This window comes from Rana temporaria, chromosome 4 (assembly GCF_905171775.1).
Source record: "Rana temporaria chromosome 4, aRanTem1.1, whole genome shotgun sequence".
Classification (NCBI taxonomy): Eukaryota; Metazoa; Chordata; class Amphibia; order Anura; family Ranidae; genus Rana; species Rana temporaria.
Genome location: NC_053492.1, coordinates 204,747,780 through 204,775,206, shown reverse-complemented (window position 1 = coordinate 204,775,206; position 27,427 = coordinate 204,747,780). Strand labels below are relative to the sequence as shown.

Here is a 27,427-nt window from a genome sequence, read left to right as displayed (position 1 = left end):
TGATGTGCCGCCCCCTCTCTCCTGCATCCGTCAATCAACAATAGATAGATTCATATTGAAGACATGGAACAGCTCATTCACCAGGCCCACGACACCCACAATAAATTCAGACACAACAGGGCCTGCTGGATCCACTATAGGGACTCCGTGAGTCAAGGAACTCAGCATGTCCTCATTCCCTCCCCCACTACCCCCTGAAAAGGGATCTGACTGCGGACCGGTCCCTATCCTGTCAGTGCTGCTCCCCCTCCCCGTCTCCCCTCCTCACGCGGGGTAGACTTCCAGCAGGGTGTAGCGGGGAGAGGATTTATCTACATTTGAACCATTCTCGAAGCCCCAATCCATTACGCTTTCCGGGCCCCCCACCCACAGAGTGTTCCCAGTAGGGGTGGGTGGGTGTGGAGTTGGGCCATGTTGGTTCCTGCCTACGTCATTGTCATCACCTCCCCTGGTTGTACCGGGAAGGGGGGGTTTTTGCCCACGTTGTTTGGTATAAAATTTCCTGTTGTATTTTCTGAAGACGATTGTATGCAGTGTTGTAATCTGAATTGCATTTTGCGATATTGTTTAGCTTGATATTGTTCTTCTGTATCTGTACCTGATCATGTCTCCTGCTGTTCACTGTATTTTGTTCTGATTTCTGTATAATGTCTATGCATAATTGTATGCCTCCCACCGGTTCAATAAAAAAAAAAGTGATAGATTCATTGCATGAATCTATCTATTGTCGCTGCTGCTGTCCACTATTCAGGTGTCCGGCCCCTTGTCGAGTGCTGGGCATCTGAATTACAGCGGTGGGGGTGTATTTGGAAGTGCCTGATTAGATCCATAGGCTCTAATAGGCTTCCTGATTAGAGCCTGTGGGCTCTAATAGGCTTCCAAATTGTTAAGCGGCGGGCGCACTGCTGTGCGTTCTCTGCTTATGTAGTGCTGTGTTAGGGAATCGCTTCTCTAACACTGACCCACCTCTCAGCCAATCAGGTGCACCAGGTCTGGTTACCGGTCACCTGATTGGCTGAAGCGATAGATTTGACCAAGACAGGCAAGTGCCGGGCAGGGGGGGCATTTGATGGGGCAAACTGGCAGCACACTGGTGGCAATTGATGGGGCAAACTGGCAGCACACTGGCGGCAATTGATGGGCACAGTGAGGCTGCAATTGATTTTTTTTTTTTGCCAGTCAGAGATGGCAAGCATGGCTCATTTAAAATAACACAATTTTTTTTTTTTATCTGCCATTTTTTATTGATAAAATACCGGTCACCTCACCTCAGTCACCCCCCCATCCAGCCATTTTATTGCCTGCTCTAACAGGTTCTGCTTACTTTAAGTTCAGTAGTCCGTCTTGTAGCACACTGCTAGGTTCCAGCTAGAGCCAGGCAGGCACCTCAAGACTAGTCCTTGTCGGCAGCTCCTCCACTCTAGCTCCCAGGCTGTGAGTCACATCACAGGGAGCGCCGACACAGCTCCCTGCGCAGCGCTCCGAGTCCTCCCTCTCCCACCTCGCCTCTGGCCGTGAGTGGAGTGACGTCACGACGCTGGCAGGGAGGGACCAAGAGACTCCTCTATAGGGGGAGTAAACAAACAGTGAAGCAGACAGGAAAGGGAGCCGGGGCGGGGGGCGACGGTCCCAGATGCAGGAGCGGCGAGCACATTCGGCACACAATTTGTACAGTGCCGCTGCCCGCACTGGCTATGGCACACAGGTCACTGTACTGGCGGCCGTGGCAGAACTTCACCTGCGGCTGTGCCCCCCCCTTATACAAAATGGTACAGCCCAGGGCACTTGCCACCTTCCTGCCTTGTACCGGCCCTGCTCACAGTGGTGGGTTTCAACCAAAGAGGCAGTGTTCAATCAAAAAAGCAGTGAGCAGGACTAGGTGTGGTCAGGTGCTGACTGACAAGCTATATGCTTATTAATTAGCAGTGATTATGCTGATGGCATCTACCCTGCAACATCTTCCCATCCCACTGTAGCGCAAGTAGGCACAGCATACATGAGATGGATAACTCTTCTGAATTCTGTAGATGTGCCAGAATCTTTACCACCCATCACAGTAAGCTACATTAGGTGGACTTTACGGACAGGCTCAACAGGTATTTGTGGGACTACACATTAAACTGAAATGCTTGCTTGCAGGAAAGAACAATGATGTATGAACAATGACAGAGGATTAAATTGGTTGTAAACCCTGCACAACTACTTTTACCTACATGTAAGCCTATAATAAGGCCTACCTAAAGGTACCATGATTTTCTCCTAAACTTGCATAGTTTAGGAGATATTCACTATATCGGCGCATGCACACTGAATAAATAGCCCACTCGTGTTTCTTCAGCTGCTGTGCTGTTACCTGAAGCGCTTACGCGGGAGTGACATTATTGCCAATAACAAAGCCAGAGCCCACAAACCCAGCAGTAACTCCAGGACGACATTTCACTGGTAACAGTGATGTGCCCGGACCGCTGAACAGCATCGTTCGAAGGCCAGTATTTTATAATGAACCAGTATGCGATGCATAAAAGCTCATTACTCCTTTGTCTTGCAGGTTATTTTTTTAATCTGGGTTTAAAACCACTTTACCAAATTAAAACCTAGACCTGGTTGGTGCTCCTCTGTTTTACATATGCACATTTTTTGCTATTATACGCTTTATATTGCCTTTATTGAATGGGATCCGTACTACAGTAATACCTCGGATTGCAAGAAAAGCGATTAACAAGCCTTTATTAAATACGAGCTATTATTTTTTTTAAATCCCGACACGGTTTGCGGTCTCGCAAAACGAGCAGGATTCAAGCCTCTGCGTGTGCAGTACCGCATTTGGCCAGAGGTTCGCAGGGCGCCGTTGATACTCAGAGCCGTTTGAATGCACTCGGAAATACTCAGTTCCCGAGCCTTTCCGAGTGCATCCGAGCGGTCTCTGAGTATTTCCAAGTCTCTATGGCGCCCCCCACCTCTGGCCACAAGCAATACTGCACACAATAGAAGTCAATATGGAACTAATTATCTTTGTTTCCATTGACTTCTATGGGGAAACTCGCTTTGATATGTGAGTACTTTGGATTACAAACATTCTCCTGGAACAGATTATGCTCGTAATTAAAGGTTCCACTGTATTGTGATTGGTCACCAAACTTCCATATGTTTTGGATTTCATGCTGCTATGCTGTACTGCAAGTCTACTTATTGGTCATCTATGGTTGCACTCTATGCCATGGTGTATTTCTACTTTTATATAGTTTTCTGAAAGTATTGATGTCACCTTTTCAAAAATTTGTAGAGAAAAAAAAAAATGGAACCTAATAACAAATCATAAAAAAAAATGTATATGTAAATCTTTTGTCGTGTTACTTTCCGTCAAGTAGAAGCCAAAGGAAAAATCTCAGAAAGGTCAAAAGAAATCCTCTCTTCACGGTAGTTGTCACCAAAACAAGCATTCACACATCTATTTATGGTACAGTCTGACAATGACACATCCACTAGGGCAAATAGAGAGTGTGAATCTTCTCAAAGAACACAGCAGGAGCACAAATAAGCAAAAAAAAACACAACAACACACACACACACACACACACACACACACACTTTCCTATTCTATTCAAAGCTACAGAAAAAGTTTTTTGGCTTCAACTACACCTTAATTTCCATACCATTTATTCAACCACATTTCTCCCCATAACTTACCGATTCTGCAATTTCTTCCAATGCTGGCATTGCTGATGTTACACATTGCCCCAATTGTAGTACTACTGCCGATCAAAACATTCTCACGCAGAATGCTGCCATGGCCACGACTGACCTCTGCCCCTCTGTAAATATTGTGACGGGAGTGAGTATAATTATGTGGGTCTTGGTCAGTGAAGTTCATTTCAGGAGTTATAGGGTGCAGCCAGCGACACAGAATATCCGACGTTACAGCTTCATACATGGACAGGTTGGAGACACGAGCACCATACTCTTCCTGAGTCACGTGAAGGTGGATTTGATTTCCCAGGATCTACATATGTGCAAAAATATGGGTAAATAATCTGAAATCAAACAGACACAAGACAAACATCCACAAAATGTGGAGGAAAAATTATTTTCCAGACAAAAAACATTGTTTGTTGATGCCTCGAAATGTACTAAAATGTTTATGTAGATTGTAAAGCAACCTTGACCACTTAAATTGTTACTAAATCCACAACAGTAAAATCAGTCTGTATCTGTACCTGTCTTCTCTGATCTGCACCTGCTTCCAATGTCTCCAACTCCTCTCTGAATATTATAAATGGAAGGAGTCAGACTGCACATGCTCAGTTTGGTGTGTATTTCTAAAGAGTTTTTTTTGTTCTTAGGTAAGTGCATGTGATCAGCACAGGGCCAATCAGCTCTGTCCAGATAGAGTATTAGGGGTCCTGAGGTTTTATAGGAAAAGCTTTACCAGACACCGATATAAGTCACAAGACTACTATATACTGTGGATGAGAAAAGGTATTTAGCAGTTTATATTTACTAAAATAATTGCATTTCCATGTTCTGTGTACTGTGGGAGACCAAATATAGTGAATGCAGGGTCCTGGGTTTAGTAACACTTTAAATCTATCCAGCTTCTTAGACTTCAGACACCTTACCTCTTCATTAATAAGGATACCGCGAACAAAGTCATCCCTTGTTTGGTAGTCAAAGTTGTCTGTAAATAGCTCTGCTACCTACAAAATTGAAGGGTAGAAAAATGTATTAAAAAAAAAAAGAAAGTTACATTCAAAAATTTTACAACCCCTACAGTGGGGGAGCAGGGAGATGCTCTGCTAGGCATATTCTGGGGATCTGTTTTAAACATATAGCCCAGTGTTTCCCAACTCCAGTCCTCAAGGCACACCAACAGGTCATGTTTTCAGGATTTCCCTCAGATGAAACAGCTGTGGTAATTACTAAGGCAGTGAAACTGATCAAATCACCTGTGCAAAATAATGGAAAGCCTGAAAACATGACCTGTTGGTGTGCCTTGAGGACTGGAGTTGGGAAACACTGATATAGCCGACGACCTCCTACATCTATCACCCTCTGCCCCGCGTTGTGGTTTAATCCCTGTCTGAAGGAATTTTTCCACCTAGAGGATAGGAATAGATGGGCAAAATTTGGACGCGCATAGCTCCACCAAATGTATGATAACGGAGAACTAAAATTGTTTGCACAATTAAAGAGGGAACTAGGCATCCCAAACTCCTGGGCATTCCAGTTCCCCAGACGAAGGATGCTGCTCATGCTCAGGTTGGGACAGAACGAATACCCCTTGAAAACTCTAAACGCTCCTTGCTGCTCCTGATCACACTAAATTGATCTCTACCAACTATAGTATGCTCATAGACAGAATAAACCCAAGGGAAAATTAAACTTGGAGAAAGACGGACTAATATTATACCAGAACTTACAGAGGAAAAATGGGGGGGGGGGGGTGCAGTGATCTCTGCCAGAGACAAATTGATACAACTCAGATACTTGCACCAAATGTACTACACTCCGCTGAGACTGTATAAAATGGGAAGGAAGGACAACCCCACTTGTCAAAAATGTTTAGCAGCAGATGGATCCTTTATACATATGGTCTGGGACTGCAATAGGATACGACCCATATGAATGAATGAATGAAAACTTATATAGCGCGGCACATGCAAACTAAATCGCCTCTGGGCATATGGTTTCCGACACATTTGATCTGCCGATGATCTGTAGCTCACTGTTGGGACTCCTAGGCAGGATGAGGTTATGATTAATAACATGCGAACATTACTAAAATTGCGGTTCTACCATGTTAGAAAGCTGATTGCTCTCAACTGGATTAAGAGAGAACATCTCACATTAGCTGCCTGTAAAGGCCTGGTCAATGCCAATGTCACACTGTATAAATTGACGTATGAATCCAGGGGCTGTCCTAAGAAATTTAATAAAGTTTGGGGCAGATGGAGTAACTCTAAAGATACGGTACAAACTGACACCTGAGAGGGTTTCTTTGCAACTATTTGCTGGGAAATTACTACGCAATAGGAGAGGTGAATGTAAGATTTTGTGTTTGGATGGATAACAGCACAAGAATGTTGGGAGGAGTTTACCTCAGATTTTGTTGGAAATTTGGGTTATTATGTTCCTTCTATATGAGCACATGAGGTGACCAACGTTTAAAAACGCTATTTGTACTGAAGATTACACTGTACTCGGATATATAGATGAGAAAGATTTCCTTATTGACACATTATGATGTTTTACATACTTATGACTGTACATTGTCTACAATTTTTCATGACCTGTATGTACACACTTGCCAAATAAAAATCTTTAAAAAAATAAAACAAAAAAAATGTTGCAACACTACAGCTGTAGATGACGGATATGTGGAAAACAAACAAACAATACCTGAGGAGAACAAATACTTATGTGGCAGTCCAACAAATCATGTCGCAGCTCTATTTCATCAGTTTTGGTCTGGAAGATACTCTAAAAATACAAAAAATAAACAAAATCAAATCTCAAAGCTTTTTCACGGATTACTCAATTACACTCTTCAGTGACATTGTACAACATTTTCTTGTAACCTACCAATCTGTAGCCATACAACGCTGTATATATGCATGTAGCGACTTTGCAGTAGCATTTTCTTATTTATTTTCTTATTGTAGTAGCATTGCCCTTGTGTTGTAACGCACAGCCTAAACTGTTGGCGCTATATAAATCCTGAATATTAATAATAATTTTCTGTTTGTCTACAAATGTGGGTTGAGAATTGTAAACCAGGGTCGATTTAATTTAAATCAACTTGATTTAAATCATCATTTTTAAAGAGCAACTGTCATCTCTGTCCCACAGCAGCTCCTCCTCTGACTTGACTCACCGACAGTCCCATTCACTTTAAATTTTTACTACAATTTCATGTGAAAAAATTTTTTTTTACTCCAAAAGCATTTTAATAAAATTAATTTGATTAAAAAAAAAAAAAAAAAAAAAAACACTGGATTTATAGCCACCCTGTTGTAAACCCATGACACTGATGAAAGAAGTTATAGTAGTATTGCTTTGCCACCCAGAAATATCAAAGAAATTCAAAAGTAACCCTTGCAGTTAGCAGTACCCAAAAGGTAATTTATGCAAACTAGGGATGTACCATAACCATATACATAACATTTTCTCAAGTACTCGCTGATAATTACCGATAACTATTTGTAGTGTCATGTGACACATTATTAGATTAATCGAACACTAAATATATTTTATGTGGTTCCGTTTATTTTATTATTAAATTATTATATATTGCATTTTGAATCGCATCCGATTCACATGACGTGAACAAAACCAGTTTTCTATGGAGCCGGTTCACATAAGTGTGGGCCAGCTGCACTGCGATTTTAAAGAGAGTCAGGTAAGATTTTCAGTTTGGTTCAGGTGTGATTTCCAGTGTCACTTTAGAAATTTGCACCCGACTGCTGAACGAAATCTCACCAAAACCAGCCCTACACATGTGAACCCGGACTTGAAGGTATTGGTTTTAGTATCTGAGCATTTGCATGATGCAAATGCTTTGTAGGGTCACCAATACCGGTATTGGTACAACGCCAATGTAAATCGTTAAGTTAAATTTGTCTTTCTAGTTCGTTACACTGGGCTTGGAAGAAAGATAATTTATTTACTGTTGGAAAGTGATATCGCTTCAAGTCCTGGCTTTTTTGGTAAAGTAGAACACGTTTCGTTTTGCCATCCATAGCAATGACAACATCATCCTCCAGACACCTTGTGCGGTGACCAGGCGAGGACTCTTTCAGGATCATGGTCATTACTGAAATATTTTTCTCCAATTTCCGACGTGTCCTGAAAGAAAGAAAGTTAATTAGTTAAGCAGGACAATGAAGAATGTCCAATTAAATTAGCCACAAGAAATGTAGAATTTCTTACCTGTGCTCCTCCAAAGCTGCTTCAATGTTTATATTAGAAACTACATCCCCAGTGACCAAGATAAAGTCTGATCGAACTAAAGATTTAGCATCCACATCTCTGAGGACATCCCCAAGTGAGCGGTAAAGTTCAGAGGTCACTACATGCACCACATTGGAGTGGGTAGGTCGACACCATTTGGAATTCCTGTCCAGGCAAACATACATTGTTAGATAAAAGCTGCACTTATACTTCCATCTACTTTAATCCGATCAAAAAAAAAAAAATCTTTAAATGAGAATACAATATATTAAAAGTCAACAAAGAACAATGAATTCATCCACAATGTCAACAGCATAACTATGGAAAGCATCCATGACGACTGAAGTGCACATTAACATTAAGGTAGGAGAAAGACAAACATACAGTTGTATGTATACAAGACAAAAGCAAAAGCTCTTCTGTAATTGAATGGTAAGTCAATAAGATTACAGATGCCAAATGTCAATGTCATTTTGTTTTCAGAAGCCTAGTTGTGGGGTAACAGGAAAAATGCTTATTCAGAGATAATTTTGTTTCCTTTATATATAAATTCTGGGGGAAACATTTTTATTGTAAAAAGTATTCTTTCCAGTACTTTTATATAAAACGAAGAAGTATCTCTGAATAAAGCCCATGAAAGCAGTTTTCCTATTAGTCCACACCTTAGCTTCTCAAAACGAAAAAACAAAATGACATAGACAGTTGGCATCTGTAATGTTACTGACTTACCATTCAATTACAGAAGAGCTTTTGCATTTGTCTTTTATACGTAAAACTGTATGTTTGTCTTTCTCCTACCCAATTCTAATGTGCACTTCAATTGGCATGAACGACTATCATAATCATACTGTTGACATTGTGGATGAATTCATTGTTTATTGCTGATCTTTATTACATTGCATCTTTCATTAAAGCTTTTAGAAAGAAGTAACCAAAACAAATAAAACCTTTTTTGATGACGCTAATGCTGGATTAGAAACATAATAATGAGCAACATTAGGCAGAGCTGAGGGCCACATTTGGCTGTGGCTGTATGGATTTATGCATGGATGGCCCTAAAAAGTGTTCTGATCGTCCTCTCCATTGTAATAACAAATAAAGAATGAGTAAAGCTCAAGCTGAGCAATATTTTTTTCTCTCAGCTGGCGGCACACCCGAGAAACGATCAGACAGTGCGGCCAGCTGGTCACAGAGGCAAACAGAGACCAGATTGTCTGCAATCGCCTCTATGGCCTTGGAGGACCAGAGCAAATGTCTGTCACTTCTGGTCTAGGGAGGAAGTAAAATTTCCTGGCAGTTGTGGCTGAAATTTTAGTTGGTCTACCTGACCGTGGTTTGGTTTCAACAGAACTCCTCATTTTCCAATTTTTGATTAGAGTTCGAACACTGCTGATTGGCATTCTCAATTCCTTGGGTATCTTTATATCCCTTTCCTGTTTTATACAGTTCAACTACCTTTTTCCCGCAGATCCTTTGACAATTCTTTTGCTTTCCCCAGAAACGTCAGTGCAGCACTGGATGAAAGATGCAAGGGCCTGTCCGCAGTCCAGAAACTCATTGATCTTTTAGACCATTTTCACACCGAGGACGTTTTGCAGGCGCTATACTGTTAAAAATAGCGCCTGCAAAGCACCCAAAAACAGCTGCTCCATTCACTCCAGTGTGAAAGCTAGCAGGGGTTAAAAGCTCCCAGATAGCTGCCTAAATGCCCCACAAATCAGACAGTAAAGCGCCACTAAAAATAGCAGCGTTTTATCACCAAAGCTCGGGGCGGCACAGTGTGAAAGGGCCCTTATATACACACACACACACTAATTACAAGATCACAGGTGAGGATGGTTACCTTTAATAGCCATAAAAACCCCTTTGTGTCAACTTGTGTGCATGTTATCAGCCAAATTCACCAGGGTATGTAAAACTTTGATCAGGGTCATTTGGGTAGTTTCTGTGGCCATTATGATTTAAAGAGTAAACACAGTCGATTGATAATAAATGGCTTCAGCCAAACACTAACCATGAGTGAAAGAAAAGTTTGTATGATCATTTATATTCTCTAAAAAATGGTCAAGAAATCATAAATTCTGCCAGGGCACCTAAACTTATGAGCACAACTGTAATAGAGAGTATTGCAAGTTTTGTTGGTGCTATGCATAAATCAGTGGTAATGGAAAATGGTTACATACACCTTAAGCCTCCAAGAGTATTTGATGCCGTTTGTGGAGGAGAGAACATACGCATGAGATAAAATAATAAAAATAAGCAATAAATATTTCCATTAAAACATTGCCAAATAATGTCATGCAACATTTCTGCTACCTGAAAATACATCCACTGCCGTTTGTAAGCCTTGGTTGTACTGTCATCTGCTACACCCAGCATTATAAAGAACAACTCTCTCTAGAGAACATTTCAAAGAGGTTCTCTAGAACCTAGGCCACCCAATCTCAAACAGAGTCCTCTAGAGGTTGCTATGGGTTCCCTGAGCTGTGGATCACTGACCTCCCATCTGAAGGTGCCTGCATAGTTCCAGATCCAGTGCCAGCAGCATAACTGCAAGGGTGGCATTGTAACCATTTCTGTAAGAGGGGTATCTTCCCACCAATACATGTTCCCACTGACCCCTGATGGACTAATCAAACAGGGATTTCATAAACTTGAAATTTATTTCATGGGTTCCTCTGGGGTAAAAAGATTAATGCCCTGTACACACGATCACTTTTTGTGATGAAATAAAATTACATTTTTAAAAATGTCATTTAAAATGATCATGTGTGGGCAAAATGTCATTTTATGTCTTCAGAAAAATGACAAAAAAAAAATTCGAACATGCTTGAATTTTTTATGTCATTTTTTGTGTCATAAAAAATTATCGTGTGTGGGCAAAAATTACGTTTTAAACCCACACATGCCCAGAAGCAAGTTTTGAGACGGGAGGTAAAACTACCATTCATAATGGAGTAAGCACATTCATCACACTGTAACAGACAAAAAAGCACGAATCGTCTTTTACTAACAAGGAATCAGCTAAAAGCAGCCTCAAGGCGAATAGAACTTCCCCTTTATAGTGCCTGTGATACATTTGCCTATATGTCTCAGTATACTGCTCCCTGCTAGCCATGGGTAGAGGTAGAAAGGAATTTCATGTGCGATTCATTCCTCTGACCGGTTATTGACGTGCTAATGTCCCCTCACTATTCTAAAGGTTAATTGATCTATTGTGTTGTGTAAAGAAGATCTGTGTTTACCCTTAAAAGATGTGTATTGTATCATCAGGCTAAATGATTAGAGAAGTAGTATGTTAATTATTCTGATTGCTTCAGTGTATTAATTAACTCCCCTGATGTCTTTATCTAAAGAAACGTGTCTGCATGGTCGGCTCCGACTTGTCTCCTATAATCTGTATGGGAAACCCCACTGTGTGAGGGGGGCGTTCCTAACAGGCTGTAACCACATATAAGCTGAGTTTTTGTGTTAATAAAGTGTCTTGGTTCCAGCATCCAGTCTTGACTCATGTGTGGGGAATCCTGTGATGTTCTTGTATGGAGAGGAGGGAATGCTTGACGGGGATATCATACCGATACCGTCACAATTGGTTGGTAGCAGCGGGATTTTCCCTTCTACTCCCCTTCACACCCGGATTCCAAGCCGACACTGGAAGAACTACTGGAAGTTCGTGGAAGGATTGCTAGCAACAAAACCAAGCGGGTCATCATAGCAGAATCAATGGAGCTAGACCAGGAGGACGGGATTGCAGCAACGCCAGCAGTACAAGAGATGGAGACACCAGTGATTCAGGAGGAGGAATCGCCAGCCAACAAGCTAATGAGAGAGAAGCTAGCGTGGTTCGGCCCGAACCCAACGCCGGATGTGGTGCTGAAAGTGATGGACCTGTTAGCGGAGGAGGCTAAACAAATAAGAGACAAACAAATAAGAGACGCAGAGCTACAGGAGGCTAAAGAAATAAGGGACGCAGAACTACAGAAGGATAAACAAATAAGGGACGCAGAGCTACAGTTAAAACTGGCAGCAGTCCAACAAGCAGCCGCACATTCTCCAAACAGTGAGTACAGCACAGCAGACACAAGGAAGATTCCGTTTAGCGCTTTTAAAGCTTTTGATGAAAAGGACTGTGAGATTGATAACTACCTGGCGGATTTTGAGCGACAATGTAACCTGCACCGAATAGCTAGAAGAGAGTGGGTTGCAATATTGTCAGGCAAACTGTCAGGCAAAGCTTCTGATGCTTTCCGGACCGTGCCAGATCAGGATATCCATAGCTACGCCAGGGTTAAAGAAGTGCTCCTGGCTCGTTATGCAGTAACCCCAGAGTCCCACCGACAGAAGTTCAGGGACTCACGCAAAACCACGAAAGACTCTTACGCGGAATGGGCATGCCAGTTGTCCCTGTCGGCCTCTAACTGGGTTAACAGCAGCCAGGCCACCACCGCAGAGGACATTTTGCAACTAATGCTCCTGGAGCAATTTTACAATCACATCCAGACGGACGTCAAGGATTGGGTGAGAGATCGCAGGCCCATGACTCTACCAGAGGCCGCGAAGTTGGCGGATGAATATGCGGATACTCGCAAGACAAACCAGGTCACACCACGGGTACAACCTCCACGACCAACGGCACCCTCACACCCACCAGCCGCTAGATACCAACCGCCTAACAGACCGATGACATCTAGCCCTCGCTACCCACGCCAGGAGGACAACGAACAACGCTGCTTCCGGTGCAAACAGTTGGGTCACTTCAAGCAGAATTGCCCCATGAATGACAACACCAGGTCAAATTGGTCTCAACCTGGGTACCGCCCACCAGCAGCAGCCCATTGTGTAGACTCGGCTTGGGATCCCCAGGAGCTGGGTCAGGAAGAACCATTGGGCACCCCTTACGAAGCCCTCATGGTACAATCTGTTATTACGGACAACAGGGAACACCATTGTCAGCTGGTCATGGGCGACAGCCATGAGCCGGAGGGGCCTTGGAGGGAGCTGGGCAGAAAGAGGTACCACCAGCTACCCTCCAAGAAGAAGAGGTCCTGGAAGTCATATAACCAGCGGACCTGGGAGGAGAAGAAGCGACTGGAGGAGATGGAATCGCAGCGGGCGCCCCAGATGTTCGCCAAGGGCCCACCGGTGGCCCCTTACACCACCACCCAGTTCCTGATGATGAAGGACCACGTGGAAAGCCTGCAGGACATGAGCAAGCAGGATCTGATCCGTGAGTACATAGAGCTGGAGGAGTGCATAAGCCGCATGGAGGAGGAGAACAACCACCTGAGGTCACAGCGGGCTGACCCCCCCAGGCTCCATGAACTGGAGATGGAGCTGGAGAAGCTCAAAGAGGAGAACCGGCGGCTGCGGAGGGAGCAGGGGGTGGCTGACCTTATGGGGCTCTGAGGCCCCCCCCCCCCCCGGACTCTGAGCACCAGTGCTACAGCATTTCAACAAATATAACTTTTTCTTTTTATGAACCTCCTGTGATTGTCACTTCAGAGCCATAACCTGCCCCCTCCCATAGCGGGACACCTAGACGGCGGCGCACAGACCCATTCGCTGTCTTCACACTGACTTCTGGTGACTTTGCAGATCGCACAAAGACTTGGGGACTGACCGGCGTGTGATCTGACGACCCGGTGACATACCTGAGTCTGAAGCAGTTGCCAAGGGAGGTCAGTCATGCCAAACGGAGTTAACCTCGGACTAAAAGCTCTGAACCCGTCAACCCTACTGGACCAGGGAAGGTCCAACCGGATTTGCCGGAGCAGGGAGCAAAAGGGGGGCCATTGTGATACATTTGCCTATATGTCTCAGTATACTGCTCCCTGCTAGCCATGGGTAGAGGTAGAAAGGAATTTCATGTGTGATTCATTCCTCTGACCGGTTATTGACGTGCTAATGTCCCCTCACTATTCTAAAGGTTAATTGATCTATTGTGTTGTGTAAAGAAGATCTGTGTTTACCCTTAAAAGATGTGTATTGTATCATCAGGCTAAATGATTAGAGAAGTAGTATGTTAATTATTCTGATTGCTTCAGTGTATTAATTAACTCCCCTGATGTCTTTATCTAAAGAAACGTGTCTGCATGGTCGGCTCCGACTTGTCTCCTATAATCTGTATGGGAAACCCCACTGTGTGAGGGGGCGTTCCTAACAGGCTGTAACCACATATAAGCTGAGTTTTTGTGTCAATAAAGTGTCTTGGTTCCAGCATCCAGTCTTGACTCATGTGTGGGGAATCCTGTGATGTTCTTGTATGGAGAGGAGGGAATGCTTGACGGGGATATCATACCGATACCGTCACAGTGCCGTCACTTTGTTCATAATTTTTCAAAAATGATGGTGTGTGGGCAACATCAATTTTAATGATGAAGTTGGAAAATTGACATTTTTTTTCATGATAAAAAATGACTTTTTTTCCCATCACAAAAAGTGATCGTGTGTACAGGGCATAAGAAAGGCCAGTTTAGATCATTTCTACCATCTATCCCTCCAACAGAATTTTCAGTCTTACCTCAGATGTTCTTTTATCTCATTTGCCATCCAGCAGCAAAAAACAAATGTTTCTTTAACCCCAGTGGCAGTAAGAAATTCCAGGGTATAATCTATTAAAGCCACATTTGCCAGTGGTAAAAGAGCCTGAAATACAAAGAATAAAACACGTTGAATCATTTCTTTACAGGTTGCATTAAGAGATCAGTACTGGGGAACATATTGAAAGAGGGAAAACATGCACATGCTGTAAGCAACTAATCTGAAATAATATTTGCTCTGACACCCCTAACCTAAATTTTTCTGACTGCTCTGAACTAAGACGCATTTAATATGTTGCTACTTGTAATATTAACAAACAGACCTTTGCATTACCATATTTAACCACTTGAAGACCAGGCATTTTCTGTCTCTTTTTGTGTATATGTGAAAATATTTTTGTTTGTTGGAAAATTACTTAGAACCCCAAACATTATATAATTTTGTGAAGCAGAGGCCCTAGAAAATAAATTGGTGGGTTTTAAAAAAATGTCACATGGTATTTGTGCAGCGGTTTTTAAAAAGCAATTTTTTGGGGGAAAAAATTTACTTTTTAAAATTTTGATGCAAACAAAACAATATATAACCCAATTTTTTTGGTAAAGTATATAAAAGACGATGTCACGCTGAGTAAATAAATACCAAACACGTCACGCTTTAAAACTGCGCACAGCGCCAAAGTACATTTTACTATACATAGGCGAGGCTCTAAAAGCCTTTCTAGGTTACAACTTTAAATTTAGAGGAGGTCTTCTAGAATTATTCTTCACGATCCAACGTTCGTGGCGATACCTCACACGTGTGGGACGATCGCTGATTGCGTGCGGGACAGATGCATGCATTCGCCTTTGCACACAAGCACAGGGCACTTAAAAATAATAATAAATAAATATATATATATTTTTCTCTACACTGTTTTTTTTATCACTTTTATTGCTGTCACAAGGAATGAAAACATCCCTGTGACAGCAATAGGCACGTGACAGGTACTCTTTATGGAGAGATCTGGGGGATCAATGAGACCCCAAATCCCTTGCTTGCATTTGAAAGCATTCAAAACACCAAGATCAGCGTTTTTGAATACTTTCGCTTTTCAAAAAATGACACTGATAATAGCCAATTAAACTGGAATTGATGTCATGTCATCACTTTCGATTTACCATAGTGAAGACTTGATCAAAAGCCGATTCTGGCTTTGTATGGGTCTTCAGCAAGCCAGCAGATGTGCCAGTTGGTAGCTTGGGTCTCCTAGTGGGAGGGAGGGACGTCCCCTCTTGCTGCTTGTAATAGCTAGTTAGCAACTAGCAATCCAGTTGCTATTACAAGAAAGCCGACCACCGGGTCTAAAAAACGGTATTGGGGTGATGCCTGCAGGTGTAGGCATCATCCCGATACAGTCACTTGAAGTCAAATGATGTACCAGGTACGTGATTTGGCGGCAAGTGGTTAAAAGAGAAGTGTGGGAATCTAAGATAAACTCACTCACCTAGATGGCAGAATCGATCCGAGCAATAAAGACCACCGATCGCTCAGTTTTTATGTCCGCTCTGAGTACAGAGAGATGACCGTCAGTCACCAGAATGTGTTCTGCCCCTCCAGCGCTCACTGTAGCACTGGGCTGTGGTGGGGGCTGTAGCAGCCATCTCAAGTGCTCAGCAGCAAGCATGTCGGTCGGGCACCTGGTCAGATGTCAGCATTCTTATCGGGATCCCAGGAGAGCATGGACTGTCTGTGACGTCAGCCAACAGCAGACTTTAGCCAGCGGTCAGCTAAATCTGAGTCACAGAAGTGGAGAACTAAGTGCACTTCTGTGACCAACAGAAGTATGGCCAAAAGAGCTTCAAATACAGCCCATAACTGTGTCATCGAGTAAAGAATCCACAGTAATTTTGGCAAAGTTTTTGTCTCCTCTACTTAGAGGATTAGCAGCATGGCAAAGCACCCCTCACAAAGCATGTAGCCTGGTATGGTTTGTTTGTGCCCCCCTTTCCTGGCCTGCCAGGCTGCATGCTCAGATAATGTGGGGTTCTCCTAAAATCCATACCAGACCCAGTGGGTAGGAGCCAACTATTCACTGGTTGTTAAAGGGGTTGTAAAGGTAAAATGTTTTTTCACCTTAATGCATCTTATGCATTAAGGTGAAAAAACATCCGACTGTACCGCCCCCCCCCCCCGAATCCCCATTTTACTTACCTCACCCCTCGAAAGTCCTGCGCGCGTCCTTGTGATCTTCTTCGGTTCCCAGCCTGGCCGTTGATTGGCTAGGCTGGACGGATTGATAGCAGCACAGCCATTGGCTGGCACTGCTGTCAATCACATCCGATGACGTGGCGTGCCGGGGGCGGGGCCGAGTGATACAGTCGGTGGCGGGTATGCCCGCCGCTGTATCACGGGAGCGCGCCCGCAAAAGCTTTCCACCATGCGAGCTTGCATGCTAAGGACATTTACTTTTGGCAGGTCATTTTTTTTTTTTCTCCGTACATACCTTTATATTCTGATTTTGTCCAGGGCTTGCGGGTTCCGATGACTGCGGGACTGGACGTTCCTATCCTTCGGTTCGATGATTGACGGCTTGTGAAACAGGTCTCCTGTCGCACAATGCACGTCACCAGATTTCCGGAAATAGCCGAGCTGCGAGTCGGCACTATACGGCGCCTGCGCAGTCAGCTCTACACGGCGGGCGCAGGTGCCGTATAGTGCCGACTCGCAGCTCGGAAATCTGGTGACGCGCGTTGTGCGACAGGTCACCTGTTTCACAAGCCGTCAATCATCGAACCGAAGCATAGGAACGCCCAGTCCCGCAGTCATCGGAACCCTGAGGCAGGGATAGGAACGCCCAGTCCCGGAGTCATCAGAACGCGGAAGCCCTGGACAAAATCAGAATATAAAAAAGGTATGTACGGAGAAAAATAATAAAAAATTTACCTGCCGAAAGTAAATGCCCTTAGTATGCTGGCTCTAATGTTAAAAATTCGTTTTTAGGGTGAACCCCCGCTTTAAAGATCAATACAGACTAAGCGCGTTTAAGATGATATCGCCAAATCAAGGAAGCTGTGAGCTTACAGGTCGTTGCTACGCTTATACCAATCAATATGTAATGTTACTTTGGCCCCTGACTTCTGACAAACAGGGGTGACATCATCATGCCTTACCAACTGACAAAGCTAGGTGATTTAAAGCGGGGGTTCACCCTATCGACAGGAAAAAAAAAAAAAATTTTTCTTTTACCTTTAAATCAGGCACTGTAGCGCGAGCTACAGTATGCCTGTCCCGAATTTTTTCCCCCCATACTCACCTTGTAGTCGTCCATCGAAGATACCGGGGAATGGGCGTGCCTCTGGAGACGGAGGATGATTGACGGCCGGCTCTGGCGCGTCACGCTTCTCCGGAAATAGCCGAAATAGGCTTGGTCTTCACGACGCGTGCGCATAGCCTGTGCGCACGCGCCGTGAAGAGCCGAGACCTACTCCGGCTGTCTTCGGGGAGAGTGACGTGCCAGGGCCGGCCGTCAATCATCCTCCCTCTCCATAGGCACGCCCATTCCCCGCGGGAGCCGGAATCTACGATGGACGACTACGAGGTGAGTACGGGGTTAAAAAAATCGGGACAGGCATACTGTAGCTCGCGCTACAATGCCTGTCTCGATGGTAACATCATGTGGGTCAGGGTGAACTACCGCTTTAAATATCACAAGAATGGGCTTCAACCCAATGCAGTAGTGAATTTTTGTAAAAGCAGCGGCAAGGCACAGTGACATCATCCACTTCTCCTGGGGGCCTAATAATGTTATCAACTTTTTTAAATGCTTTTTTACACTGATTGCATTGGAAGGGTCAGGAAATGTCAGTAAACCAGACCCTCCATTTTCATGTACACTGTACAGCGGGACACAAGCCGGCTAGTCACCATTGTGCAGATACTCACGACATTGCAGTTTTACACTCGCTGCTACTGAACCGTCATGTGATTTTCAGGTCATTGACATGAACTTATAATTATAAGACTTTACCTCTCATAATCAACTTTATTTAGAATATAAAATCCATCCTCCACCCACAATATACATTTACTGAGCAAAAAAAAGGAAATACAGCTGAAACTTAGAAAAAAGTGGACCATATCCTTAAACCACCTCCTTACCGCAGTATTGTACAAAATGTTGGGGAAGTGGATGTCTATTTCTGCAGTGCATTTTTAACCACTTGCCAACCGCAATATACACACACACACACACACACACACACACATATATACACAGTATCTCACAAAAGTGAGTACACCCCTCACATTTTTGTAAAGATTTTATTATATGTTTTCATGTGACAAAACTGAAGAAATGACACTTTGCTATAATGTAAAGTAGTGAGTGTACAACTTGTGTAAATTTGCTGTTCCCTCAAAATAAATCAACACAGCCATTAATGTCTAAACCGCTGGCAACAAAAGTGAGTACACCCCTAAGTGAAAATTTCCAAATTTGGTCCAATTCGCCATTTTCCTGTGAAGCTACACCAGCTCACCTGAGAAACGAGCCGAAGGTGCGGCTGGTTGGTCACAGAGGCAGTGAGACTCTAGATTGTCTCCGATCGCCTCTATGACCTTGGAGGACCGGAGCGACGCCATGACATCACGTCAGATATACGGCGGAAGAAAATATTTTTTTTAAGAGATATAGATATATATATATATATATATATATATATATATATATATATATATATATATATATATATATATATATATATATATATATATATATATATATAATTTGCTGGCGTATAAGACTACCTTTTAAAAAAAAATGGCCAAAAAGCAGGGGTCGTCTTATACGCCGGGTCAGCTGCTCGGATGCCTGCTGGATGTGCGGTAATACTGTATGTAGCTTCGGCTACATACAGTATATACCGCTTAGCCAATCCTGGTGAGCGACGTATTCAAATGAATACAGAGCCTGCTTGTATTGGAGAAACAACCTCTGCCAATTCGAGCAGGCTACATACAGTAGCCTGCTCGGATTGGCTTTGAGAGTCAGAAAGGCGCAGGCTAATGATGTTACAGCCTCTGCCAATCCAAGCAGGCTTTGTATTCATTAATAGAATACATTGCTCGCTGTGATTGGCTCCAACTCCAGGAAGAAGAATATGGCTCCAGAAGGAAGAAATATGAAGCGTCGGAAGCCTCGGAAGGGGGGGTCGTCTTATACTGTGAATACAGGCAAAACATCTTAAAAAAAAAAAACTGTAAAATTAGGGGGTCGTCTTATACACCGGCAAATACGATTATATATATATATATATATATATATATATATATATATCTTTCAAAGGTAAAGGAGAGATTTGGGGATGACCCCAGATTTCTCCATAAAGAGGACCTGTCATCCTCATTTTGATTACAAGGGATGTTTACATTCCTTGTAAATAGAAGTAAAAGCGATATAAAATGTATTTAAATTTTCCTAAATGAAAAAGGGACAGTGTAAAAATATAAAATACAAATTTAAAGCGCCCCCGTCCCTCCATGCTCATGCGCAGAAGCGAACGCATACGCAAGTTGAACACACAAGTAAACTGTTTTCACCACACACGTGAGCTATTGCCGTGAACGTTAGAGCGAAAGCAATAATTTTAGTGCTAGACCTCCTCTGTAATTCTAAACAGGTAACCTGTAAAGGAGTTTAAAGCGAGGCCTATAGAGATTTTTAAGTACTGAAGTTTGTCGATATTCCATGAGTGTGTGCAATTTTAATGTATGACATGCTGGATATTTATTTACTCGTTGTAACATCTTTCATATTACACAAATTGGGGTATATATTACATTTTAAAGAAAGGGGGTAATGGTGCGCTTTGTCTATAATACAAGTCCAAAAAACATGTACCGTATATACTCGAGTATAAGCTGAGTTTTTCAGCCCTTTTTTTTTGGGCTGAAAGTGACCCACTCGGCTTATACTCGAGTCAGTGTACCATGACATGCCGACGGTGGCCGGGCAGTGTTAAGATGTTGCGCTCCTTCATGTCCTGTTCTGTAATAGGCGGAACACTCAATTTCCCAGCAGACACTGTGTTCAGTGTTCCGCCTATCACGGATGCTGCGATAGACGAGAGGGCGTCCGTGATGGGCGGAACACTGAACACAGTGTCTGCTGGGAAACTGAGTGTTCCGCCTATCACAGAACAGGACATGGAGGAGCGCAACTTTTTAACACTGCCCAGCCACCATCTGAATCTGCATGTCACGGACTATCACGGAACAGGACTCAGGTACATGGCAAAGTGATGCTGCAATGGGCACAGTGAGGCTTGCAAATGGGCATTGTTGACCCTCTTTTTCACTTACAGTAGCTGCTGCATTCTCACCCTAGGCTTATACTCGAGTCAATACGTTTTCCCATTTTTTTGTGGTAAAAGTATGTGCCTCGGCTTATACTCAAGTCGGCTTATACTCGAGTATATACGGTAATAGAAAAAAAAAAGAAACAACTGCAAAAGTACTGAAGTAGTCCAAGAGAAAAAGTAGGGATAAGTATCAGTTCATAAATAAGTAAGTAAATGACTAGCAGATCTGTAGATTGATAGAAGGAAAAAACAAACATTAATCCAGAATCGATTGAAAAATGTATAGATTGGCTGCTCACCTCCAAGGATGACCAAGAAGGTCAGACAAGGATCATCAGATATCAAATAGGGAATCCTGCTGATGGATCTGCGGAGACACCTTCCAGTCCCAAGCCAAGACGTGATGTTGAATATGGTCCTGGCATCAAAACATCATACGCTCAAAACAGAGTATTTCCACAAATAGAAATAGGTTCGCTCCAAAAAACTGCTTCTTGTATAGAGGTCACGCTTCAAACCAGCAGTCTGATCTGTTCTTCTCAGCGGTGGTGAGTGCATGAAGTTTTGATGCCATGATCATATCCAACATCTTGGTTTGGGACCGGAAGGTGTCTACGCAAATCTATCAGCCAGAAAAGGCTTCAAGTGAATAAACAGCACTTGGCCAGTCAGTGCCCCTGTTAGGGATGCAGGTCGTGCCTTCCCAGCTTGGTTAACAAAGCTGATCTGCATGGCTCTGTACCATGTGATCATGGTGATAACCAATCGCCATGATCACAAAATGTACACAGTGCTACTGTTTACATATCATGACAAGCCCCTCTATTTTTCCCCCTGCCCCTGCTGTATGGACAAATGACAGCAGGCGGGATCCCCTCTTGTTCTGGGACAATGTCATATGACGTCGCCCCAGTCTCACCGCGCTAGTGCGCCGGGGCTGTGTCCCCTTGACATGGTGCAACCCTGATATCGGTAAAGAGCCAATGACGCAGCTCTTTACCCAGGTGATTGGCTGTGTCCGATCACATGTAAACATGGAAGTGACGTTTATCGGCTCTCCTCGCACTGAAAGAGTGTGAGGAGAGGAGAACCAATCAGCAGCATCTCCTCACAGGGGAGACCTGTACAGATAATCAGTGCAGCCCCAACAGTGTCCAGCAGTGATGCCAGTCAGTGCCCTTCAGTGCAGCCTCATCAGTTTAACAACAAATAAAAAAACAGTGGTGATTAAATACCACTAAAAGAGAGCTCTATTTGTGTGTAAAAAAAAAAAAAAAGTTTTAATATTTAATTTGGGTACAGTGTTGCATGACTGTGCAATTGTGATTCAAAGTGTGACTGCTCTTAAAGCCAAAAATTGGCCTGGGCAGCAAGGGGGTAAAAAAAAGTTCCTGGTATGGAAATAGTTAAAGAAGAGCGACAGTCTTGTCTCCCCCCAAAACATTAATAGTCAGCAGCTACAAATTCTGTAGCTGTTGACTTTTAGTATAAGGACACTTACCTATCCAGGGATCCAGCGGTGTTCTCACCCGAGCCGATTCTTCAATAGGCTTTGGGCGCAGACGCGGCATCTTAGGCATGGCAAGCCAGCCGCGCTGCACTTTCTGAATGGTCCGCAGTCTTCTGGTACCTGTGAGGTGTCCTGGTTGCGGCGAAAAAGAGGAGGGGCCCAACTTCTGCTCAGATCACCGATGCGATCTGACAAAGTGGGAGCAAGTACCTGTCAAAACCAAGGTATCCACTCCCTCCCCCCAAAAAAGTGCCAAATGTGGCAGTGGAGGGGAGAGGATGCAAACAAGTGGAACTTTTGGCATGAAGTTCTGCTTTAAAAATCAAAAGAAATCTAAACTAAATTGAAATAAATTGAATTTGAGTATGGTGTTACAGGACAGAGTAATTGTCAGTCAAAATATCACAGTGCTTAAAAGCGAATGGCTGGAACAGGAAGGGAGTGCAACATGTTGGAAACAATGTGGGTAATAATTAGAGTATAAAATCCATTCCCCTGTTTCGCCACATTCGGCTACCGATCACATTTGGCTACAGAAGTGACGTTGCGCTGAGAAATTTTGTGCTGAGAAATTTTGCACTGCGCAAGCACGATGCGTGACGTTACAGACAATAAAAAAACTCTGCTATGCGTTCCAACCTTAATACTTCCCCAACAACAATCTTGCACGGTACAGACATGTGTAGACGTGTGTGTGTGGGGGGGGGGGGGGTGCGCACAGCTACAGCCAAATTAAATTATGTAAAATCAACAGAATTTTCATGTGTTTGACGTCACTTCTCTCACACTGACGGTTTTAGTATGCCGTTTTGTCGTAAAAGTTTTGGAACGCATATGGGCGGTGTTGCGCATGCGCACTCCAGCGGGTAGCTAAATGTGATGGGTCGCCATATGTGACGAAACACCCATACCCACAATATACATTTACTGAGCAAGAAAAGGTAATACAGCTGGAACTTAGAAATAATGATAACCCATTAAAAGAGAAATAAATTTAAGTGCCCATATGTTACCATGAATCATTTTTAAAAATCAGCTCAGATGCCTCATGTTTATATAAACAGAGGATCAGTGACATGATGAGGCAATGACACATGTCATGGCTGTCAGCCCTCCATTCTCTCAGATCTCTTACCCGTGGCCGGTCCTTGGTGATCGGATAAAACCTCCTATTGAAGCTGTCTGCTATGAGCACGGCATACAGTGGAGGCTGCTCCTCATCTCCCCCTCCACCTCGCTTCCCAACCCGAGCAGCCATAACTCTCACGCTTCTCCACTAAGCCTTCCCGGCCACCGTACTCTCTGTCACCCGGCACCTACTACGGTGTCCCAGAGAAGTCAAACCAAAATCTATTTCCGTGCGTGAACTCTACCATTTTGGTACACCTCATGACTGAACACACAAGGGCCAGCCATCTTGCTACACCTCATGATTGAACACACAAGGGCCAGCCATCTTGCTACACCTCATGACTGAACACACAAGGGCCAGCCATCTTGCTACACCTCATGACTGAACAACACACAAGAGCCAGCCATCTCACTACACGGTAAAACCGCACATAAGGATATGTCTTATTCATATTGGCCACAAGATGGCACTTTATCATTTAAATTAGGGAGAATAGCAGCTCTAAAGCCAACGTTTTTTTTCTTTATATAGAGTAGGGGAGAGGGGGTTAGAACCTATATAGTTATATATAGATATATCTATATATACAAGGGTTCTTCAAAAAGTTTCCGCACTTTTTTTAACTCTTTTAAAGGATTTCAAAAGCAAAATACATCACTTTTAGACCCCTTTCATACTGAGCGCCCGTGCTGTTGTAGCATGGAGATCTGTATCCCATGAAGATCGGTATCCCTGCCATCAACTGCGCATGTGCCGATTTCAGACAATTGAATTCTTTGCCCCACAAACTGAATACTGACCCCCCATTCCACACCCAATCGTGAAATACAGACTGACCCCCCCACCCCAGACCGATCCCTGTGAAATAAAGACTGACCCCCGCGGCGGCTGATGGTTAATCTGACACGGCACAGTGTTCGTCGGCAGTAGCTCTGCGCTCGACTTCAATTGCACAGGGATCGGTCTGGGGTGGGGGGGTCAGTCTGTATTTCACGAGGGGGTGTGGTATGGGGGGTCAGTATTCAGTTTGTGGGGCAAAGAATTCAATTGCCTGAAATTGGCACATGCGCAGTTGATGGCAGGGATACCGATCTTCATGGGATACAGATCTCCATGCTACACCGTTAGCGCTAAAGTGCCGCTCGTTTTAGCTGCGCCTTTTCATTTCAGCAGCTAGCAGGGTGCTTTTAACCCCAAAAAAAGGGTTAAAAACTCCAGTTTTGCGTCACTTTCAAATCGCTTTTCAGGCTCTTTGAAAGCGCTGCCAATTCATTCCAATGGGCAGGGCTAAATACAGCGCTCCCAACCCATCCTATAGCTGCTGCTTGCAGGACTTTTGGAAACGTCCTGCAAGCGCACCGCCCCAGTGTGAAAAGGCACACGTCAATGAATGGGAGGTGGTTTTCAGACGCTTAACAGAGGCTATTTCCAGTGCTAAAGTGCATGAGAACCGCCCCAGTGTGAAAGGGGTCTAACTAAACAGCAAGGTCAGCGGGCTTGCCAGACAGGCTAGTCTCATGACACTCTCAGACACGACCAATTACTACTCCTCCCTCCGGCTGGGTTCACACTACTACACTACTTTCATCCTACTTTGCTCTGTGTTCAATGTTTCCCTATGAGAGCGTCTTGTAGCGTCCTACACAAGTCGGTCCGACTTTGAAAATGCTCCCTGTACTACTTTTGGTCCTACATTGATCCTACTTCAGGCCCATTGAATATCATTGAAGTCGGACCAAAGTAGTATCCTGTTCATGAAAGTAGGATGGATGTAGGACCAATGTAGGATAAATGTAGGACCAATGTAGCAGAGCAAAGTAGGATCAAAGTAGTGTAGTAGTGTGAACCCAGCCTCCCTCACCATTTCCAACAAAAGACCCCATATATATATATATATATATATATATATATATATATATATATATATATATGTTTTGTAATACTGTACTGTATTATATTATTATATATAGTGCTTTATGGCTTTATGGACATAGCTTTTGTTGAACAATATTGGATTATACAGATGCATGAGGCGTACATCATATATTGCAGACATATTTCCACATGTTTTACTCCCTTTGATACCAATGATTTGGGGCTTATTTTATCTCAGTGTAGCGCCCCCTTACTTTCAGTAAAGGCGCTACGCTAAAGTTAGTGGGAGAACGAGAGAGATAGTTTGCTCTCATTCTGAATTGATGTCAAATTTGGCTATCGCCAAATCTGGATTGTTCTGCGTGCTAGACTGTATTCTAGGGATGAGACACCATCCCTGGGCGGCAGGTGGCGCCAGAGAGGTCCAGGCGGAGCCGCTTTTCCCTAGCAGCCAATTAGAGGAGTTTTCCCTCATGCTGGGGAGGAGTATTTCTGGGGTGGAAGCCGTTGTTCTGGGTTCTTCGCAGGTTCCTGGTTCCGGGTGCGGCACCCACCTTTAAGGTGTGCGCACATCGCGGGCCCCACCACTATGGCCCACCTGGCCTGGGGTCACGCGTAACGCGGAGTTCCTGACTCTGGGCCCTCATGGCCTGGAGCAACTGATGCTACCAGGGGCCCCAGTGACTTACTGGGTTCCCAACTCTACTGAAGAGATCCCTAGCTGCGTGCTGTGCGGTGGGGAATCGGCTCAAGGAGAACCAAGAGGCAGGTTGTCTGAGAAGCTGGAACGAACCATCGGGGATCTGGGTGACCGAATACTGACAGATAACCTCAGTACTGTCAATCGGTGACCCCAAAGCACAATTTACTGGGAGGGTAAGCTCAACTATTCCGCTCATCCAAATTCTAGGCCTGTGGCAGAGGCCCCACTAGAGCCAGGCCTGTGGCAGGGGCCTGTTCCTCCCAGCAACCTTAAAGTGACACTTCGGCTGCCAGGCTCATGGCAGGAGTCTGTCCGGGGGCACTTCACCCACTCTGGCGAGAGTGGCGACGAATTGTAGTACTACTACTACTACTGAGAGCAGGATTGCTCGTCTCTTATGCAAGCCTGATACTGCAAGGTTCTCTTACTTCATCAACCTTTTCTGTCCTATCTCATGTTGATGTTGGTCGTGTTGGGCCGAGACAATAAAGCATTCAGAAAATCGTATCTGCTGATCGGACATTCGTTTACTGCTTTCCTCACTACAATCACCCTAGACAACGATTGAAGGTAACTTAATACGCCGATCCCAAAACAACCAGCGGCTCCTGAGGGGGTAGCGCTACATCAGTGACACCAATGATTTGGGGCTTATTTTATCTCAGTGATACCAATGATTTGGGACTTATTTTATTTTTCTGACCACAATGATTTTGAGCTAATTTTTTCTGATTGACACCAATTATATAGGCTTATTTTATACCACTGATACCAATGAATTAGGGCTTATTTTATCTCACTGACACCAATAGTTTATAAAGTCACGTGATGCAACATGTCGGGAGGAGCCAGATGACACGGCTTCCGGTTACGACCAGAACCGGAAGTCTTCCATTTCCAGCTTCTTGCTGATGTGTGACCCCTTGGTCATTTACCATTCGCATATTCACTATTTTAACTGTAAGTCTACCTTATTAGTGTAATAAAATATGCTGCTTAAAGGAGTTGTAAAGGAAAAAAATTTTTTGCCTAAAATTAATGTCTGCAAGGTAGACAGACAGAATAGTGCAATGATTCTGTTAAAAAACGAGTAAATACCTATTAAATTCCTTCATCTATATCACCTCCGGCGTTCTAGTTTATGTTCTCTCATTCACTTCCTGGTTTGCATCGCTTGTTCATGTAAGAACTACATTTCCCAGTATGAACTGTGGCACGCCCAGTAATTCACACCTCCTTGAAGTCTCTAACATGTAGAGAGCGTCCTGCCGCACAGATGTAGTTCCCAGGAGGGGGCGAGCACGTTACTGACCACTGCAGTAAACCCTCCCATCACGGTGGTCAGTAAAATCAGACAAGCAGGAAGTGAACTGAACAGAGAA

At 43.8% G+C, this 27,427-nt stretch overlaps 1 protein-coding gene across 1 annotated transcript in view; it reads right to left on the bottom strand.

The window, feature by feature from the left end:
- Positions 1–23,695, bottom strand: part of EIF2B5 (eukaryotic translation initiation factor 2B subunit epsilon) — a 52,273-nt gene extending 28,578 nt beyond the window's left edge. Inside the window, exons 1-7 of the mRNA XM_040349742.1 lie at positions 23,471–23,695; positions 14,468–14,592; positions 7,927–8,112; positions 7,665–7,842; positions 6,397–6,477; positions 4,617–4,694; positions 3,688–4,000 (exon numbers count right to left, since the gene is read on the bottom strand). Of these exons, the coding sequence (XP_040205676.1) occupies positions 3,688–4,000; positions 4,617–4,694; positions 6,397–6,477; positions 7,665–7,842; positions 7,927–8,112; positions 14,468–14,592; positions 23,471–23,593 (1,084 nt within the window). The 5' untranslated portion in view covers positions 23,594–23,695. The remainder of the gene's footprint in view (positions 1–3,687; positions 4,001–4,616; positions 4,695–6,396; positions 6,478–7,664; positions 7,843–7,926; positions 8,113–14,467; positions 14,593–23,470) is intronic.
- Positions 23,696–27,427: the final 3,732 nt, after the last annotated feature.